Raw genomic sequence first — 20,152 nt, forward strand, 5'->3', positions numbered from 1 at the left:
AAAGTTAATACAAGGAGGGGAGGATTTCTGGCCCCCCGCTCCCGTCCCCTCTAGTCGCTTTCTACGACAAGCGAGGAATACGTGGGAAGTATTCTTTCACCCCTATCCCCAGGGATAATATACATATATATATACATATACACATACACACACATACACATACACACGCACATATACACACACACACACATACATATATATACATATGAAAAATGTAAGAAACAATTTAGAAAACTGAAACTTCTAGCTTGAAATGAATGGAAAAAAATGAATGTCACATAATGGTTCAACCTCTGGCTATGGAAAAAAGGAAATGTATAATTTATTTACACAAACGTCAATAGCAGTTCTCATCAATTTAACCACTGTATCAATAAGCTTCAATGTCTAAGCTACATTTTTTTCCAATTTCACTATTTTCCTTCACATTTTCAATTGTGTCTGAAGGTTCTACTTCAAGAGTGATTGTTTTTCCAGTAAGGGTCTTCACATCTTGGTTACATCCACACACATCCATTTTTTTGCTGGGTTGTGGTGGTGAGTGACGGTCATGCGATGAGGGTTCCAGCAAGTGAAGTGGTGGAGCCGTCACTTTAGCGAGGCTTGTGTGAGGTGGGCAATCCTGGGGGTAGACCAGTCACCGTGTCTTGACCTTTAGAGACTCTACATTGTTCTACGCCTTTACGAGAGGATGGGTCCCAGCATTACAGTCATAAGCGCCACACTCACTGTGGTGGAAGCGCCGCACCCGCTGGATGACTGACCAATGGCTACTTCTTTCCTAGTGTAGAACTGGAAGATATCTGACGTATTAGACCACCCAAATTTGTTTTCAACATCAACAGTTGCTTCATAGTCTGTAGCAGGTTCCAGCATTTCAAGGGCATGGCTCATGTGGTGAATGGGACCAGTTAAATTTCCCTCTGAAGGTTTGGGATCGTGAAGGCCATCAACCCATAGTCCTGGAGCCTGGCTTGCAACACTGTGCTGTAACTTTCGGTATCGAAGACGGTATTGGATAATAGGAGTGTAGCTTTCTGTCTCCCACGTGAGTGTGTATGAGGTCTTTTCACCACCAGCAGGACTACTTGTCATCCTGGGGATTTTAGGAAGACCTGTCAGTCTGAGTGTGTTCTTTGTCTGGCCAAGGGTGTTCTCCGCTGTGCAAGTGTAGTCGCCAAAGTCCTCTTCTCTTACTTTGTTGATAGTTAGAGTGTGACGGTGGAGGCTATCATGTTCAACAATGTGATGGTCAGAGATGATAGGCTGCCTATCTTTGGTCCAGGACACATGAGGAGTGGGGCGACCATGAACAATGCACACCAGCTTGGCTTCATCTCCCTCCCCAGTATGAAGTATAGCCTGCTCAGTTATCACTTCAGGAGGGTACTCGACCTCAATTTTCATGCTAACAGAAGAAGGATCTCCAATGCCATTAGAAGCTGTACAGATATATGTTCCTTCGACATGGCGGTCAACATTTTCAAGGGTGATACTCAAGCCCTCCTCAGACTGTGCTCCTGAAGGAAGGTGTCCCGCCTGTCGGCTCCAATTAATGGCAGCAGGTGGGTTACCTTCTGCATGACATTCTAGGGAAACACTTGATCCTTGAACAACACGTTGAACCTCTGGACTTACACGTCTTACCAATGCTGGGTACTGCACATCAAGAGTGTGTTCAAGCTCAGTGACTGGGGAAGTCTCAATACGGCACACATACTTGCCAGCGTGACGTCTGGTCACACCACTCAAGACAAAGGAACTATCAGTTTTGGTGAACTTTGCTGCAGGTTTCAAAGAGATTTCTCCAACGAACAACAGTCGCTGTTCACCGTTGGTCATGATGTGGTTAAACATCAACACTTGACTACCTAGGTTCTCCACGTCACAGGGGAAGGTGATTTCCCCACCAACTTCGACGGAGAAGTGCTGGGCGTTGTCCAGGAAGATGGGCGGGGTCTCTGGGGTGTCGTAGGGCTCCTCGTACTCGTTGAGGTTGTCATACTCGTCGTAATTGTATTCATCGTACGCTTGCTGCGCATGCGCTTGTTCTATCCGACGATGAGGGCTGGGAATATCGTCAAATACACCAATACCGCGACATAACAACACAAAGAAAAACTCCACATTGTCACTCGTGTTACTCAGTCGTACAAACAAATGGATTTGTATGTAGCATTTATGGATCTGGAGAAGGCATATGATAGAGTTGATAGAGATGCTCTGTGGAAGGTATTAAGAATATATGGTGTGGGAGGAAAGTTGTTAGAAGCAGTGAAAAGTTTTTATCGAGGATGTAAGGCATGTGTACGTGTAGGAAGAGAGGAAAGTGATTGGTTCTCAGTGAATGTAGGTTTGCGGCAGGGGTGTGTGATGTCTCCATGGTTGTTTAATTTGTTTATGGATGGGGTTGTTAGGGAGGTAAATGCAAGAGTTTTGGAAAGAGGGGCAAGTATGAAGTCTGTTGGGGATGAGAGAGCTTGGGAAGTGAGTCAGTTGTTGTTCGCTGATGATACAGCGCTGGTGGCTGATTCATGTGAGAAACTGCAGAAGCTGGTGACTGAGTTTGGTAAAGTGTGTGGAAGAAGAAAGTTAAGAGTAAATGTGAATAAGAGCAAGGTTATTAGGTACAGTAGGGTTGAGGGTCAAGTCAATTGGGAGGTGAGTTTGAATGGAGAAAAACTGGAAGAAGTGAAGTGTTTTAGATATCTGGGAGTGGATCTGGCAGCGGATGGAACCATGGAAGCGGAAGTGGATCATAGGGTGGGGGAGGGGGCGAAAATTCTGGGGGCCTTGAAGAATGTGTGGAAGTCGAGATCATTATCTCGGAAAGCAAAAATGGGTATGTTTGAAGGAATAGTGGTTCCAACAATGTTGTATGGTTGCGAGGCGTGGGCTATGGATAGAGTTGTGCGCAGGAGGATGGATGTGCTGGAAATGAGATGTTTGAGGACAATGTGTGGTGTGAGGTGGTTTGATCGAGTGAGTAACGTAAGGGTAAGAGAGATGTGTGGAAATAAAAAGAGCGTGGTTGAGAGAGCAGAAGAGGGTGTTTTGAAGTGGTTTGGGCACATGGAGAGAATGAGTGAGGAAAGATTGACCAAGAGGATATATGTGTCGGAGGTGGAGGGAACGAGGAGAAGAGGGAGACCAAATTGGAGGTGGAAAGATGGAGTGAAAAAGATTTTGTGTGATCGGGGCCTGAACATGCAGGAGGGTGAAAGGAGGGCAAGGAATAGAGTGAATTGGAGCGATGTGGTATACCGGGGTTGACGTGCTGTCAGTGGATTGAATCAAGGCATGTGAAGCGTCTGGGGTAAACCATGGAAAGCTGTGTAGGTATGTATATTTGCGTGTGTGGACGTATGTATATACATGTGTATGGGGGGGGGTTGGGCCATTTCTTTCGTCTGTTTCCTTGCGCTACCTCGCAAACGCGGGAGACAGCGACAAAGTATAAAAAAAAAATATATACATATATATACACATACATACGCACACATACACACATACATATATATATATACATATGAAAAATGTAAGAAATAATTTAGAAAACTGAAACTTCTAGCTTGAAATTTGTGCTGATAAAATTTGTAAACAATTCCCCTTCTTGACATAATAAGTTTATGGTATGCTCATTGTCTTCTTGGACAATCACTTGTTTACCAAATGGCTTCCTTCCTATGTTTTTTTGTTGTATATCAACTGACTGTTATATTTCTTTCTTGTATCTCCCCTGATGATGTGATTACTACATGAAAGTGCACTTGGGAATTTATCGTGTTTCATTTTCCCCATGGACTCGTAGGAATATACTTGATTACACGCAAAATTGTGATCCTTTCCAACATATATGTATTTTCATATTATATCTAGTCGCTGTCTCCCGCGTTAGCAAGGTAGCACAAGGAAACGAAAGAATGGCTCAACCCACCCACATACACATGTATATACATAAAGGCCCACACAAGCACATATACATACCTATACATTTCAATATACATACATATACATATATACACATGTACATATACTTGCTGCCTTCATCCATTCCTGTCGCGACCCTGCCACACGTGAAATAGCAACGCCCTCCCCCTGGGTGTGCGTGGGGTAGCGCTAGGAAAACACAACAAAGGCCACGTTCGTTCACACTCAGTCTCTAGCTGTCATGTAATGCACCGAAACCACAGCTCCCTTTCCACATCCGGGCCCCACATGGTTTACCCCAGACACTTCATATGCCCTGGTTCAATCCATTGACAGCACTTCGACCCTGGTATACCACATCATCCTAATTCACTCTATTCCTTGCAAGCCTTTCACCCTCCCTTATGTTCAGGCCCTAATCGCTCAAAATCTTTTTCGCTCCATCCTTCCACCTCCAATTTGGTCTCACACTTCTTGTTCCCTCTACCTCTGACATATATATCCTCTTTGTCAATCTTTCCTCACTCATTCTCTCCATGTGACCAAACCATTTCAACACACCCTCTTCCGCTCTCTCAACAGCACTCTTTTTATTACCACATATCTCTCTTACCCTTTATTTACTTACTTGATGAAACCACCTTACACCACATATTGTCCTTAAACATTTCATTTCCAACACATCCTCCCTCCTCCGCACAACCCTATCTATAGCTCATGCCTCGCAACCATACAACTTTCATGGAACCACTATTCCTTCAAACATACCCATTTTTGCTCTCCTAACGTTCTTGCCTTCCACACATTCTTCAACACTCCCAGAACCTTCACCCCCTCTCCCACCCTGTGACTCACTTCCGCTTCCATGGTTCCATCCGCTCCTAGATATCTAAAACACTTCACTTCCTACAGTTTTTCTCCATTCAAACTTACTCCCCAATTAACTTGTCCCTCAACCCTACTGAACCGAATGACCTTGCTCTTATTTACATTTACTCTCCCTGCATAAGGTTTGACGGCATGTGAAAATTAGATTTGGCGAGGCTGTATCACTGGGAGTACAGTTTCATCAAAGACCTTCTCTCTCTAAAGGTGTCCTCTTCCCTGGTGCTGGAAGTAGGACAGCCTTTAGCTGTAGAAATCTTTATATAAGGACCACAGGTATTAAATTCTATGATGTGTATGTGTGTCTATGTCCTGAAAGTGCAGGTCAATTGAGTAGCATAGCACAGTGTCTTCTTTATGGAATTTTGTAGTGTTGTAGCACTGGGTGATGTCAAGAGTCCAAGTAGGAGAGTGTGACTTGTGTTTGCTTGGGGAGTATGGTTTTTGCACCACTCACAAAGCTGGACATATCCACTGGTTGGGACCACAGGTCATGAAGTGTTATGTAATTTCCGGTTTGTATTGTATGGTGAGGGAGTTTAACACTTGTGGAGCCCCATCTCTTCAGTATTCTCTTCTATTGTCCATTTTCTTAAATTTGTTTGCTATTTGCATTAACCATGTCCTCATTCATTCTATTCCTTTCATCCACCACTCTTATACTATAAAGTATTCTTTGCATCTTTTTAAATAAATTTTTGCTTAATTTCATGATATGTCCTGTGGTTGCTCTAGTCCTAAATCTTTTGAAGAACTGTTCTCTGTCCATGTCATTGATGTTTTTTTAATTAAATGTTGTGATCAGGTCACCCCTCACTCTTCTTTCTTTTAAAGTCAGCAAATTTAAAGCCTCTAGTCTTCCTTCTAACTAACCTATCTTACTTCTGTTATCTTTGTTGCCTTACACTGGACCTTCTCTGTAAGCTCTTTGTGCTTCTTTAGGTGAGGTGACCAGACTTGTGATGTATGTCCTAGATTTGGCATTATTTATGTATATGAACGACTTACTAAATTTTCCCTTATCCATGTACTTGAAAGCCATTTTGATATTTGCAGAAGACAGTTTGTCTCCTTAACTATTCTCCTAAAGTGGGATTCTGGTGATAGGTTAGGGATGATGCTGACTTTTCAGTCCTCACACATAGAATCTTGGAAGATATTTCCTGCAAGTTAAGAATCAAATTGAGTCCTTTTACTTGCTCCCTCCTCATTATTATATATTTGCTTGGGTTGAATTTCATTGACCATGTACCAGACCAACTTTGAAGTCTGTTTAGGTTCCCTTGTAAGGTGATCCAATCCTCCTTGCTCTACACTTCCCTCATGACTTTTGTTTTATCTGCAAACATATTCAGGTGGGAGTCTATACCTTCATGCAAGCCATTCACATTGTATAAGAGTATTGGTCCCAAAACAGAGCCCTGAAGAGCTCCAATTGGATATATATGTGTCAGAGGTGGAGGGAACGAGGAGAAGTGGGAGACCAAATTGGAGGTGGAAAGATGGAGTGAAAAAGATTTTGAGTGATCGGGGCCTGAACATGCAGGAGGGTGAAAGGCATGCAAGGTATAGAGTGAATTGGAACGATATGGTATACCAGGGTCGATGTGCTGTCAATGGATTGAACCAGGGCATGTGAAGCATCTGGGGTAAACCATGGAAAGTTGTGTGGGGCCTGGATGGGGAAAGGGAGCTGTGGTTTCGGTGCATTATTACATGACAGCTAGAGACTGAGTGTGAACAAATGGGGCCTTTGTTGTCTTTTCCTATCGCTACCTCGCAAACATGAGGGGGAAGGGGGTTGTTATTCCATGTGTGGCGGGGTGGCGATGGGAATAAATAAAGGCAGACAGTATGAATTATGTACATGTGTATATATGTATATGTCTGTGTGTGTATATATATGTGTACATTGAGATGTATAGGTATGTATATTTGCGTGTGTGGACGTATATGTATATACATGTGCATGTGGGTGGGTTGGGCCATTCTTTTGTCTGTTTCCTTGCACTACCTCGCTAACGCGGGAGACAGCGACAAAGCAAAATAAATAAATAAAAACATCTGTTCAAAGTGAAAATAAATTGTTTCAACTATTTTTTAGAGGATGCATCCCCTACACAAATAGATGACTAGGTGTATAGACAACTACATGCTTGCATTTTGCAGAACCATCCACACTTGGATGCTTTTCTCACTTCTTTGATGCCATATTTCAAGGTACATTAATGCAATTGTTTATATGCATTAACATGAAAAATAGAGCTCACCAATTTAAACATCTCTCACTGCATGAAATGGTGGAGTTATAATGAGCCAACCAAACCCATCAGCTAGTCTGAAACTGGACTATGTTGGAATGCCAAATAAGAAAGGCTTGACGAGCAAAACATTTGGTGTTACTGGATCTCCCTTGGTGTTGCTTGGATCTCCCTGGAAGTGATTACACTGCAAGTAATAAGTCATCTTTGATAAGTCTGTAACAATCTGAATGGATGGAAAGAAGTACAGTCTCATTCTTTCTCCTACTTAAAGTGCAGCTTCAAAGCTTCAGGAAATCCATAAATGGTGTCCTGAGGTTGTATACTAAAAAAGAATATAGAAACTCCAAAGGAAATATCCCACAAAAACTAAAATAACGTTTCCATTTCTATACTTTTTACACGAAACCTTTGTCAATTTGTATACAAAGCTAGAAGAAAAATTCTTATGATTCACTGAAGACTTACAGCTGAAAAAGCAATAAAACCATAAAAGAAAGATATGCTTGTCTTTTTGAAAAATACATAGCTCACATCTTTATAAACACTCACTGAATCACATTAGTCTGGTCATATACCCATGATGCAAAACTAACAAACACTGGATGACGGACAGTGCTACAGGTGCTCTCCTACAAACTCTTGCTGAATATGTAGAAACACAATGGGACAAAAATTCCTAAAGATAATATTTATCATATGTTATTCCCAAGTGAATGGCATTCTTTTAATCAACATGAAAGTTATGCTAAAGAATGAAATGACAAATGAAATTGTCTCTTCATGTTGTAATATGACACATTACTCAATGTTTGTTATACTGAAGATAAAATGGACAAGTCAGTAATGAACCATGGTCAGGATTATACAATGCTAGCCACCATAATGAGCAGTGAGTATTATGCTGATTGGTCCTCCATCATGAGAATATAATGCACAGTGCTCAAGAATCATAATGTAATTTTGTTACATATACTTCAAAACTGCATCCCTTATGAACTTAAAAAAAGTAATTAAGATGATATATATTCCTTAAAGTATAAAAAAATACGGTAAATATGCATTTGTGTGAACTCTCTAAATGATATCTGTGTTTGCCTGACCAAATGTGCATAAGGTTTATGTGTGAGTAATGTAAGAACAAAAGTTATGTTATACTGCAGCTATCTATCTAAAAGTTACCACATTGTATCTAAAATTGCATATGTCATTAAGTTTGTTTACATATAACGTTTACATTTTACTCTAGCTGTTATATGCAAATGTAGTCCAATTATAATTTACTGCATACCACAGTTACCTATATTCCAGCTTGTTTCTCTTTGTCATGCTTTCTAGACCTTTTTCTAGCATTAGACGCTTTGATTTTTATTGCAACCCAAACTTAGTAATCTCTCACCCTAGCCCCTGTACATAGTATTGTCATGGAATTATGCAAAAACTCGAAAATCAATGGGGATGTACATATCATGTAACAATTACTGAGATCTTACAATGCAAAGGTCAAAATTCAAAGCTTAAGTAACTTCTGAATGATGAAAAAGTTTTGGTCACCATGGTTGTGATATTTTGTTATTCTTTATATTGTAATTACCTCTACAGTGTTTAATAATCAAAACACCACATTCAAAGGGGACAGAACAATATGTTGGTATGACCTGAGCAAATGTGAGAGTCATAGGTGGTGGGCAATGACTCAACACAGGTGAAAAGCTATTGCATCAAGTACCTAGTGACCTATGGCATCCTTTCCCTGCAGTGATGCATAGTGGCCTTTGATCAAAACAATGTTCCTCATGAAACTACAGCATTTAATAAATGGAAATTATTGTATATCTTATGTAAAATCATTGGATTGTTCACATTCAAAAGTACTGTACAGTACAGTAAAACAGGGTTAAAAATACAGCATTTTTTCATGGATTTTTTTTTTCGAGTTGGTTTTCCACAACTGAACTTAATTTGTGTGCAGTTTCCAATATACTATGCATGAAGAGGGCTGAGAGCACCATCTCTGACAGCACCATCTTGTAGTGGAACCAAGCAATGCACCTGGGATGACAAACTGTTTTCTGATGTAACTGCAATTCTGTGATATCTTTTGCTATGTTTGGAGACTAGTGAACAGAAATAAAACCATAATATTTCTGATGTATTTTATCCCCAAGATACTTCTAAATACAGCAGACTTTGAATTTCAATTCGTAAGTACTGTAAACAATGTTTATTTATACCTGACAGGCTGTTGCATTGTATGGGTGCCATGATGTACTTGTATCAGTGTGTAATGGAATGAGGCTAACCTTCATACATTTAATTTCACAATTTTTTCAACATAATCCTCCATTTAGATATTCAAATATCACTCAAAAGTATATGTACATAACAATGAAAAACCTATGGATTTCTGATAGTCATAATATCTATCAACAATTTCATTTACCATGTCACAGAATTTCTTTAAAATTATGGCCATATCTATGAGCAACAAAAACCTGTTTATAAGATAAAGTCATTTCAGTTGTTAACATCATGCCAGTATTATAAGTATCTTCTCACATGACAAACACTTTTTCTGCATCTCTAATGTTAAAGCTCTGACGAGAACGTGGACAAACAATTGTGCCATTGTTCTCATCGGCCATCTGCTGAAGAGCCTGAGGAAGACAAAAAACTGTTATGTCTATCAAACATGGACAAGAAAAAGTTATATTCATAATCATTGTTTATCATATCTTCTTCTGGCAAGATAACAAGTAAAAGCACTGGTTGTCATTTCACTGGATACTAAAGAAAAATGCAGTATCTCATCCTCCATACTGAGTGGCACTATCAACATGAGAGTCACTTTTCTTTAGGACAGCAATGTAACTTGAAACATTATGGCCTGTTTTTGTTTTCCAAAGAGTTTTGGAAAGAGGGGCAAGTATGAAGTCTGTTGTGGATGAGAGAGCTTGGGAAGTGAGTCAGTTGTTGTTTGCTGATGATACAGCACTGGTGGCTGATTATGTGAGAAACTGCAGAAGCTGGTGACTGAGTTTGGTAAAGTGTGTGAAAGAAGAAAGTTAAGAGTAAATGTGAATAAGAGCAAGGTTATTAGGTACAGTAGGGTTGAGGGTCAAGTCAATTGGGAGGTAAGTTTGAATGGAGAAAAACTGGAGGAAGTAAAGTGTTTTAGATATCTGGGAGTGGATCTGGCAGCGGATGGAACCATGGAAGTGGAAGTGGATCATGGGGTGGGGGAGGGGGTGAAAATCCTGGGAGCCTTGAAGAATGTGTGGAAGTCGAGAACATTATCTCGGAAAGCAAAAATGGGTATGTTTGAAGGAATAGTGGTTCCAACAATGTTGTATGGTTGCGAGGGGTGGGCTATGGATAGAGTTGTGTGCAGGAGGGTGGATGTGCTGGAAATGAGATGTTTGAGGACAATGTGTGGTGTGAGGTGGTTTGATCGAGTAAGTAACGTAAGGGTACAAGAGATGTGTGGAAATAAAAAGAGCGTGGTTGAGAGAGCAGAAGAGGGTGTTTTGAAATGGTTTGGGCACATGGAGAGAATGAGTGAGGAAAGATTAACCAAGAGGATATATGTGTCGAAGGTGGAGGGAACGAGAAGAAGTGGGAGACCAAATTGGAGGTGGAAAGATGGAGTGAAAAAGATTTTGTGTGATCGGGGCCTGAACATGCAGGAGGGTGAAAGGCGGGCAAGGAATAGAGTGAATTGGATCGATGTGGTATACAGGGGTTGACGTGCTGTCAGTGGATTGAATCAGGGCATGTGAAGCATCTGGGGTAAACCATGGAAAGCTGTGTAGGTATGTATATTTGCATGTGTGGACGTGTATGTATATACATGTGTATGGGGGTGGGTTGGGCCATTTCTTTCGTCTGTTTCCTTGCGCTACCTTGCAAACGCAGGAGACAGCGACAAAGCAAAAAAAAAAAAAAAAAAAAATAAAAGAATTCTAAGCAACTTAATGAACAATTGCAAACATAGATCAGTATGATGCCTTAAAGAACAGCAATATCTTTGGTTCTAGTTGTTAAATTGCACTTGAGAATATGCTTCCCTGTAAACTTATAACATCCACCTCATTTAATTTTTGGAAAAAGTATCTAAAACTACATATATGGCAACAGAATGACTCAACAAAAGAGTTCCCATTAACAAAATTTTACCAAATATTACCAATTCTACTAAACACTGTTACTAGTTGGGTGATAATTGGTGCTTTTGCACCTAGCCACGAGAAGAAAGACCATAAGAGGCAAGTGTTTTGGGAGCATCTGAGTGAGTGTGACAACAGTTTTGATGTACTAGACCAAATATTAGGGATGGGTGATTTATATGTGAAGGTGAGTAATGTGGCAGTTGAGGGTATAATTGAGGGGCATGGGGTATGCAGTGCTATGAATGGAAGTGGTGAACAGCTCGTAAGGTTGTATGCTGAAAAATGACTCGTGACTGGGAATACCTGGTTTAAAAAGAGGGACACACACAAGTATATGTATGTGAGTTGGAGAGATGGTCAGTGAGTATTAAATATCAATTAAGTATTAACTGATAAGTGTGTAAAGAGACTTCTGGATGTAAATCTGCTAAGAGGAGCAGCTGATGGAATGTCAGATCATTGTTGTGGAGGCAAAGATGAAGATTTGTAAAAGACTGGAAAAGAGGAAACAATGCCACTAAGAATACATTTGTGAGAGTGAGTGAGCTTAGAAAAGACACTTGTGTATAAAAATAACAGGAGAGATTGGGTGAAGAATGACAAAAGGTGAAAGTAAATGATACAGGAGGTGTGGAATGGAAAATATTTAGGGGAGCAGTGCTAGAATATGCAAGAGATGCAAAAGCTGAGAGGTGAGCAGATTAGAATGGGTTGTGAGTACAGAAATAAAGTTGTTATTGGAGGAGAAAACAGAGGTCAAGAGGAAGGTGCAGGGTTGAAAAGGAAGGCAAATGAGAGATGGGGTAAGTGAGTATCAGTACACTTTAGGAAGAAATAGATATATTGGAAAGTGGTAAACAATGTGTGAAAAACAAGAGAACAAATGGGAACATCAGTGAAGGGAGCAAAAGGGGAATTGAAAATAAAGAGTGAGGAAGAGAGTATTCTGAAGGACTGCTGATATGTTTGATGACAGTGGTAGATGTAGGGTGTTTGGGTCAGTGTGGTATGTGAAGTGATAAAGTCATGGAAAATGGTTTGGTGAAGTGAGAAGAGGTGGTGAAAGCTTTACATATGATGAAATGTGCACTTATTAAGAAAGGGGTTACTGTGCTACTGATTAGGTGGTAAGGACTTTCAATGTTTATATGGATCATGGTGAATTGCCTGAGGACTGGCAGAATGCATGTACAGTGTTATGTATAGCCTCATTAGCTCATATCCACTTTCCAGCAGTGATGTTTAATGCACACAAACCTGAGCTTTTCACCTGCAGCCAAGCCCCACAGACTTTTCTGTGTTTCCCCTGACCACTTCATAAGCCCTGGTTCAGCCCAATGAAGATACATCACCACTTGCATATCACAATGCTCCACTTCAGTCTATCTTAAGCATGACTCATACCCTCCTGCATTTCAGGCCTTAACAACTGAAAGAATCTTTCATCACTCCATCCTTGCATTTCTAATTCAATTTCTCCTTTCTCTGTGTCCCTTCCACTTTTGAGATATATACCCTCTTAGGCAGCCTCTCTTCATTCATCCTTTTCAAACCATTTCAGCACATCCCTTCAGCTCTCTTAACCATACTGTTCTTAGTGCCATGCCTCTCTTTTACCCTATCATCTTTTCCTCAATCATCCATCCTCATACTAAATATTGTCCTCCAATATTTCATTTTCAACACATCCAACCTCTTCCATACCTTATGATTTAGGGCCTATGCCTTACATCCATGCAACACCAACAGGACAATTATATCACAAAAACACCCACCTTTGCCTTTACAGATGGTGACCTTTCCCTCCACACATTCTTTAATGCACCAAGGACTTTAACCTCCTTATCCACCCTATGGCTACTTCAGCTTCCATGGTTACAACTGGTGCCTTATCCAGTTCAAAGTACCAGAACAATCCACTTCCTCCAGGTTCTCTACATTAAAACACACTCCAATGAACATGTCTCTCTCCCCTCCTAAACTTTTTAACCTTACTTTTACTACCATTAATTCTCAGTTTTTCCTTTCACACACTTTCCCACACTCAGAAACCAGCTTCTGCAGTTTCTCACTTGAGCTTGCTACCAGAACCATGTCACCAGCAAATGGCAACTGCCTCATCTCCCAGGACCTTCAACCTCCAACAGACTGGAAGCCCACATCTCTTCAAGATCCTCATGTTTACTTTGCTCACCAATGCATCCATAAACATATTAAACAGGCAAGGTAACAAACAGCACACATCCGTGCTGAAGACCAATTTTCAACTAAAACTACTCACCCTTCTCTTTTCTTACTTATAAATTTCCCTTGATCTTGTGAAAGAAACTACTCAAAATTACTAATAGCTTTCCTCTTATACCATATATCTAACGACTTCCATAACTCCATCAAACCCATCATATGCTTTCTCCTGTGTTACTGGACTTTGCCTGCTCGAGGTTACGCCATGAGTGAAAGGTCACCTTTGATGAGGCTGTATCATTAGGAGTACAGTCTTGTCAATGAATTCTTCACTCCAAAGGAGTCTACATCTTCCTGGTACTGGAAGTAGCACAGCTTTAGGCTGCAGCAGCTTTTAGAAAGAGGCTCTGGGTAATTCCAGGACTTTTTCTTAGAAAGAAGTCCTAGGGGAATTATGAATATGCTTTCTCCACAGTCATAAATGCTACATAAAATTCTCCTCTTTCTCTGAATTTTTCTCACACATTCTTCAAAGTAAACATCCTATCCACTATCCTCTACTACTCCTGAATCCGTATTGTTCCTCCCCAATTTGATGCTCTATATATGCTACCACCCTCTCAATCACCATCCTCATATAAAACTAACCGGGTATAAGGTATACTCAAACTTAAACCTCTGTAATTCAAACATTCATTTTTGTTACCCTGGCTTTTAAATGACAAGACTTATCAGGGATTCTGCCAATCTACTGACAGCTACCTTCAGCCATACATACAATGAATACCCTTATAAACCAATGAACAATTCACTTCCTTTTTTCAGAAATTCAACTACAATCTCATCCACGTTACCACAATTCATCTTAAACAAAGCATTCACTATCTCTTCTCATATTATTGAACCACTTACTTTGACTCTCTCATTTTGCATAACTCCACTTACCTAAAATCCCACATCTGCTACCCTATCATCTAACACGATCAACAGCCCTTCAAAATACTCATTCCATCTCCTCTCACCACTTCCCCACCTGCTCTCTCTAGTGATGCTCCAAATGTTCTCTTGTCCACTTCACACCATATGTCTCCTTCCAAAACATTTTCTTATTCACTCTAAAGCCTGCTGATACTCTCCTACTCCAACTCTCAACTATCCTCTTTTTCAGCCCCTACCTCTTCCACTTGTAAATCTCCCAATCATATGCACTCCTTACCTTCACGTAACACCCATACAACTCCCTTTTCTCTTTCACTAGTAGCCTAACTTCCTCATTCCACTAATTATCCTTTCTTAAATGCCCACAACCCACCATCCACATGCCACATGCTTTTCTTGAACACATAAGCAAAGCTCCTCTAAATACCTCCCCTTTCTAATCTACTACCTTAGTTATGTTAACTTTCACCTTCTGCCAATCTTCACCTAATCTCTTCCTGTATCCTCTTATACATGCCTCTCCCCTAAATTTACTCACTTTCACCACCCTCTTCCCATCCATATCATTTCCACTTTTCCTAATGCTTCTTCAAACTTTTAACCTTGCTTTCACCATTAAGTGATCAAACATCCCACCAGCTGCCTCTCTCTACACATGCACATTCAGGAGTCTCTCTTTAGCATGTGTATCAATAGTGAACAACAGTAATATGACCACTAACCATTAAACCCCCCTTCACCAACATGTATTCAAGCCAAGTATTTTCAATTACCATTCCTTTCTTAGCAAAAGACTCTAAGCTGTTCTCCATTTTCATTCACAATACTGGGTACCACATGCCTTTCAATTATACCCTTATAGCCACATCATTCACTCATGCATTAAAAGCACCCACAACTGATCCCTCACATCCTTATAAGAACATTACTTATCAACAAACAGCTCCTCCCAAAACACTCTTTTCTGACTACTCTCATTACTCTGAACTTGCACCTGTGCTTGCTCATCTGTTCCATTTCTGTTTAAAAACCAAAACTTTTCCTTCTCCTTGGAAGCATGCATTGATACATCCCATCATTAAGAAAGGTGTATGTTTTGACCCCTCTAACTATTGTCCTATTGCTTTGAAATCTACCATTCCCAGAATCTTTGAATCCTTTCCCAACTCCCATATCCCATTCAAAACAGAGCATTTTGGGGAAAGGTCTAAACGAATTGTTTAAGAAATGTCACAACACCTTACTGAAAATAACAAGATACCAGAAACCTGAAGTTTGTATACACCTTTTGCATCTACTCAGTAAAACTTACCTTAAGAAACTAAGTAATGTATGTACTGAAACATCTACAACCAATCAACTTGGTAACAACCTATGGAATATTAACCCACTGGGATCTGATTAAAACCCTTTGTGACCTTTGCAATCCTTTTACACTACTGCTCACAGGTTTACCAGGAATGCACAATAAATTTGCCTGGTTACCAGCACAAATCAACAAATAATTTCCATACATTCCTCAATGCTCCCAAAACTACTGATGCCTCACCCATCCTACTATCATTTGGGTATTCATGCTTTATTTGTTGCTAAGTCCACTCCCTGGTATCTGACACTTCTCTTCCTCCAAATCTCCTTCATTCAAACTCTCATATTGACTAACCTGTCACTCTGTCCTGCTAAACCTAATAAACTCGCATTTATTCACATTTACTCTCAACTAACACACTCTCCTAAACTGTCACCAACTTCTTCAGTTTCTCACTTGAATCTGCAACCAGTGCTGTGTCATCAGCAAACAACAAATGACTCACAACCCAGACCCCAGCCACTCCCTACCATCTGCATACTCACCACTCTCCCCAAGACCCTTACATTTACCTCCCTCACCATCACATCAATAAACAAATCAAACAGTCACTGTGACATAACACACTCATGCTACAAAACAACCTTCACCTGGTACCACTCACTCTCCTCTCTACCTACTCGTAAACATGCCTTACACTCTTAATAGAAACTTCTCACTTTTTCTAGCAACTTTCCTCCCACACCATATAATCATAAGACCTTCCACAAGGCATCTTTAATAACCTATCATATGCTTTCTCCAGATCCTTAAATGCCACATACAAATCCCTATCTTTCTCAAAGTATTTCTCACATGTATTTTTTAAAGCAAACACTGGATCCACATATCCTCTACCACTCATAAAACCACAAAAGTTCCTCCTCAGTCTAATGCTCTGTATATACCTTCACCCTCTTAATCACCACTCTCCCATACATCTTAGAAGGTACACTCAACAAATTTACACCCAATGTAGTTTGAATACTCACCTTTGTCCCCCTTGCCTCTATACAATGGCACTAGTGATACATACATTCCATCAATCCTTAAGCACCTCACCATGATCCATATATATATATATTCATTTATTTATTTATTTTGCTTTGTCACTGTCTCCTGCGTTAACGAGGTAGCGCAAGGAAACAGATGAAAGAAATGGCCCAACCCACCCACATACACATGTACATACATACACGTCCACACACGCAAATATACAAACTTTACATCTCAATGTATACATATATATATATATATACACACACAGACATATACATATATACACATGTACATAATTCGTACTGTCTGCCCTTATTCATTCCCATCGCCACCCCGCCACACATGAAATAACATCCCCCTCCCCCCAAATGTGCGCAAGGTAGCGCTAGGAAAAGACAACAAAGGCCACATTCATTCACACTCAGTCTCTAGCTGTCATCTAATAATGCACCGAAACCACAGCTCCCTTTCCACATCCAGGCCCCACAGAACTTTCCATGGTTTACCCCAGACGCTTCACATGCCCTGGTTCAATCCAATAACAGCATGTTGACCCCGGTATACCACATCGTTCCAATTCACTCTATTCCTTGCACGCCTTTCACCCTCCTGCATGTTCAGGCCCCGATCACTTAAAATCTTTTTCACTCCATCTTTCCACCTCCTAATCAATAAAAAACACAGTCAGCCCCTTTCCTAAGAATTTCAACTGCAATAGCATCCTTTCCAGCACAATTGCCACATTTCATCTTATGCAAGGCTTTCACCACCTCCTCTCTTCACCAAATCACTTTCATGACTCTCTTGCAAACGTGTGCGACCCAAACACCCTACATCTGCCTCCCAGCCATCAAACATGTTCAACAATCCTTCAAAACACTTAACTCTGTATCCTCCTCAGCTCATCACTACCTGTTACAACTTCCTTATTTGCCCCTTTCAATGATGTTTCCATTTCTCTTGTTTTCCTCACACTATTAACCTACTCCTAAAACACATTATTCTGCTTAAAGTTTAATGACAATCACTCGACTCAACTCTCATTTGCCCTCTTTTCAACCCCTGCACCATTCTCTTCACCACCAGCTGCTTTCTTTTGTATGTCTTCATTTCATTTGCACTCCTTTCTTGAAAGTGCCACCCATACAACTCTCTTATCTTTCACTAGCAACTTTACTTTGTCATTCCACCACTCTGCCCTTTCTCACCTGCCCACCTTCCCCATGCTACTTACTTCTATTGCACATTTCAGCACTGCTTTCATAAAAACCTCCCATTCTTCAACTACTCACCTTGTCCCATGTACTCTCCCATTTGGAGAGAGGTGCAAGCGTTGGAAATGAAAAGCTTGAAGACAATACATGGTGTGAGTTGGTTTGATTGAGTTAGTAATAAAAGGGTACATGAGACATGTGGTAATATGAGATGAAGAGGGTATGCTGAAATAGATTGGACATACACAGAGATCAAGGACAAAAGGTTGACAAATAGGATATGTGTCACAAATGGAGGGGAAAAGGAAATGGGGGAGAGCAAACTTGGATTGGAAGGATGGAGTAAAAAATTTGAAGTGATCAGGGCCTGAACATGCAGGAGGGTGAAAGCCATGCACAGCATAGAGTGATTTGGAGAGATGTGGTATACAGGGGTTGATGGGCAGTCACTGGAACAAACAAGGGTATATGAAGCAGCTGGGGAATAACCATGGAAAGATGTGTGAGGTCTGGCGTGGATAAGAGGCTGTGGTTTCTGTGAATTCCAAACGATACAAAAAGAATGAAAGTGAGTGAATGAGGCCTTTTCTTTGTCTATTCCTCACAATACCCTGCTAACATGGTAAACAGCAAACAAGTGTGAAACACATGCATGAGAGTAGAGAATGTTAAGGAGATTGGGCCCCATAAGTGTAAAACTCCCTTCCTGTTCAGTACAAATAGGTAGTTACAAGCAATACTTTGTATAGTTACCACATATGGAAATTCTTAATTAGACTTACTTTTTGGCCATAAACATATCCATTTGGCAACATGAGGGGTTGGTTGTTTTCATTGAGCTGTTCTCCACTAAAGTGACACACAAGGCGAGATTGTGAACAGTGAGCATACGGAAGAGGTGAAGCCAAGGAATTTAAAGATGGCTGACACACAGGACAGTCTGGGTTATGACCAGTGGCCCCCTGAAATAAAGATATATGAATTTTAAGTAACATTTGCTTTCTAAAGTTTTCTCACCTTTCAAAAATAATCTGTAAAACATAACCCTAATACATAGTTTATTTACTCTTACAGTAAAAGACTTCTTATGCAATATAAAAGAAATGCATCCTTAGTGCCAGTGTTTGAAGGCAAAGGGGATAAAGGTGAGTGTTCAAATTAAAGAGTTATAAGTTTGTTGAGTATTCCTGGGAGGGTGAACGAATGTACAGAGCAGTGAGATTTCAGAAGTGGTAGAGGATGTAAGGATCAGGTGTTTGCTTTGAAGAATGTATGTGAGAAATACTTAGAAAAACAGATGGATTTGTATGTAGCATTTATAGATCTGGAGAAGACATTTGACAGAGTTGATAGAGATGCTTAGAGGAAGAAATTAAGAGTACATGGTGTGGAGGGTAAGTTGCTAGAAGCAGTGAAGTTTTTATCAAGGATGTAAGGCATGTGTATGAGTTGGAAGAAAGGAAAGGGGTTGGTTTCCAGTGAATGCTGGTTTGCGGCAGGGGTGCGTGATGTCTCCATGTTGTTTAATTTGTTTAAGGATGGGGTTGTTAGGGAGGTGAATGCAAGAGTTTTGGAGAGAGGGGCAAGTATGCAGTTTATTGTGGATAAGAGGGCTTGGGAAGTGAGTCAGCTGTTGTTCGCTGATGATACAGGGCTGGTGGCTAATTTGGGTGAGAAACTGCAGAAGTTGGTGACTGAGTTTGGTAAAGTGTGTGAAAAGAGAATGATTTGGTAAACAGAGAATAGATAGTGAAAGCTTTGCGGGAGATGAAAGCGAGATGTAACCAAGATGAGAAAAAAGAGAGATTGTTAGTATGTTTGAGGAAAGGAACCTGGATGTTTTGGCTCTGAGTGAAACGAAGCTCAAGGGTAAAGGGGAAGAGTGGTTTGGGAATGTTTTCAGAGTAAAGTTAGGGGTTGGTGAGAGGACAAGAGCAAAGGGAAGGAGTAGCACTACTGAAACTGGAGTGGTGGGAGTATGTGATAGAGTGTAAGAAAGTAAACTCTAGACTGATATGGGTAAAAGTGAAAGTGGAAGGAGAGAGATGGGCGATTATTGGTGCCTATACACCTGGGCATGAGAAGAGAGATCACGTGAGGCAAGTGTTTTGGGAGCAGCTGAGTGAGTGTGTTAGTAGTTTGATGCACGAGACTGGGTTATAGTGATGGGTGATGTGAATGAAAAAGGTGAGTAATGTAGCAGTTGAGGGAATAATTGGTGTA

At 40.5% G+C, this 20,152-nt stretch overlaps 2 protein-coding genes across 3 annotated transcripts in view; both read right to left on the reverse strand.

Moving 5' to 3' along the window:
• Window positions 1-194: 194 nt before the first annotated feature.
• On the reverse strand, window positions 195-2,118 carry LOC139755235 (protein amalgam-like). Its single transcript, XM_071673359.1, has one exon. It carries the CDS (start codon window positions 1,855-1,857, stop codon window positions 682-684), a length of 1,176 nt encoding a protein of 391 aa, XP_071529460.1. The 5' UTR covers window positions 1,858-2,118; the 3' UTR covers window positions 195-681.
• Window positions 2,119-7,451: 5,333 nt separating this feature from the next.
• Window positions 7,452-20,152, reverse strand: part of Kaz (E3 ubiquitin-protein transferase Katazuke) — a 116,685-nt gene continuing 103,984 nt past the window's right edge. For both annotated transcript variants that reach the window (XM_071673425.1, XM_071673424.1), the window contains exons 8-9: window positions 18,712-18,891; window positions 7,452-9,733 (exon numbers count right to left, since the gene is read on the reverse strand). In XM_071673425.1, coding sequence (XP_071529526.1) covers window positions 9,632-9,733; window positions 18,712-18,891 — 282 coding nt within the window. In that variant the 3' untranslated portion in view covers window positions 7,452-9,631. The remainder of the gene's footprint in view (window positions 9,734-18,711; window positions 18,892-20,152) is intronic.

Source organism: Panulirus ornatus, chromosome 19 (genome assembly GCF_036320965.1).
Source record: "Panulirus ornatus isolate Po-2019 chromosome 19, ASM3632096v1, whole genome shotgun sequence".
NCBI classification, from domain to species: Eukaryota; Metazoa; Arthropoda; class Malacostraca; order Decapoda; family Palinuridae; genus Panulirus; species Panulirus ornatus.

What these genes read in the sequence shown, in the direction of transcription:
- LOC139755235 (XM_071673359.1), bottom strand. Translation starts at nt 1,857, where the DNA reads ATGTTTAACCACATCATGACCAACGGTGAACAGCGACTGTTGTTCGTT.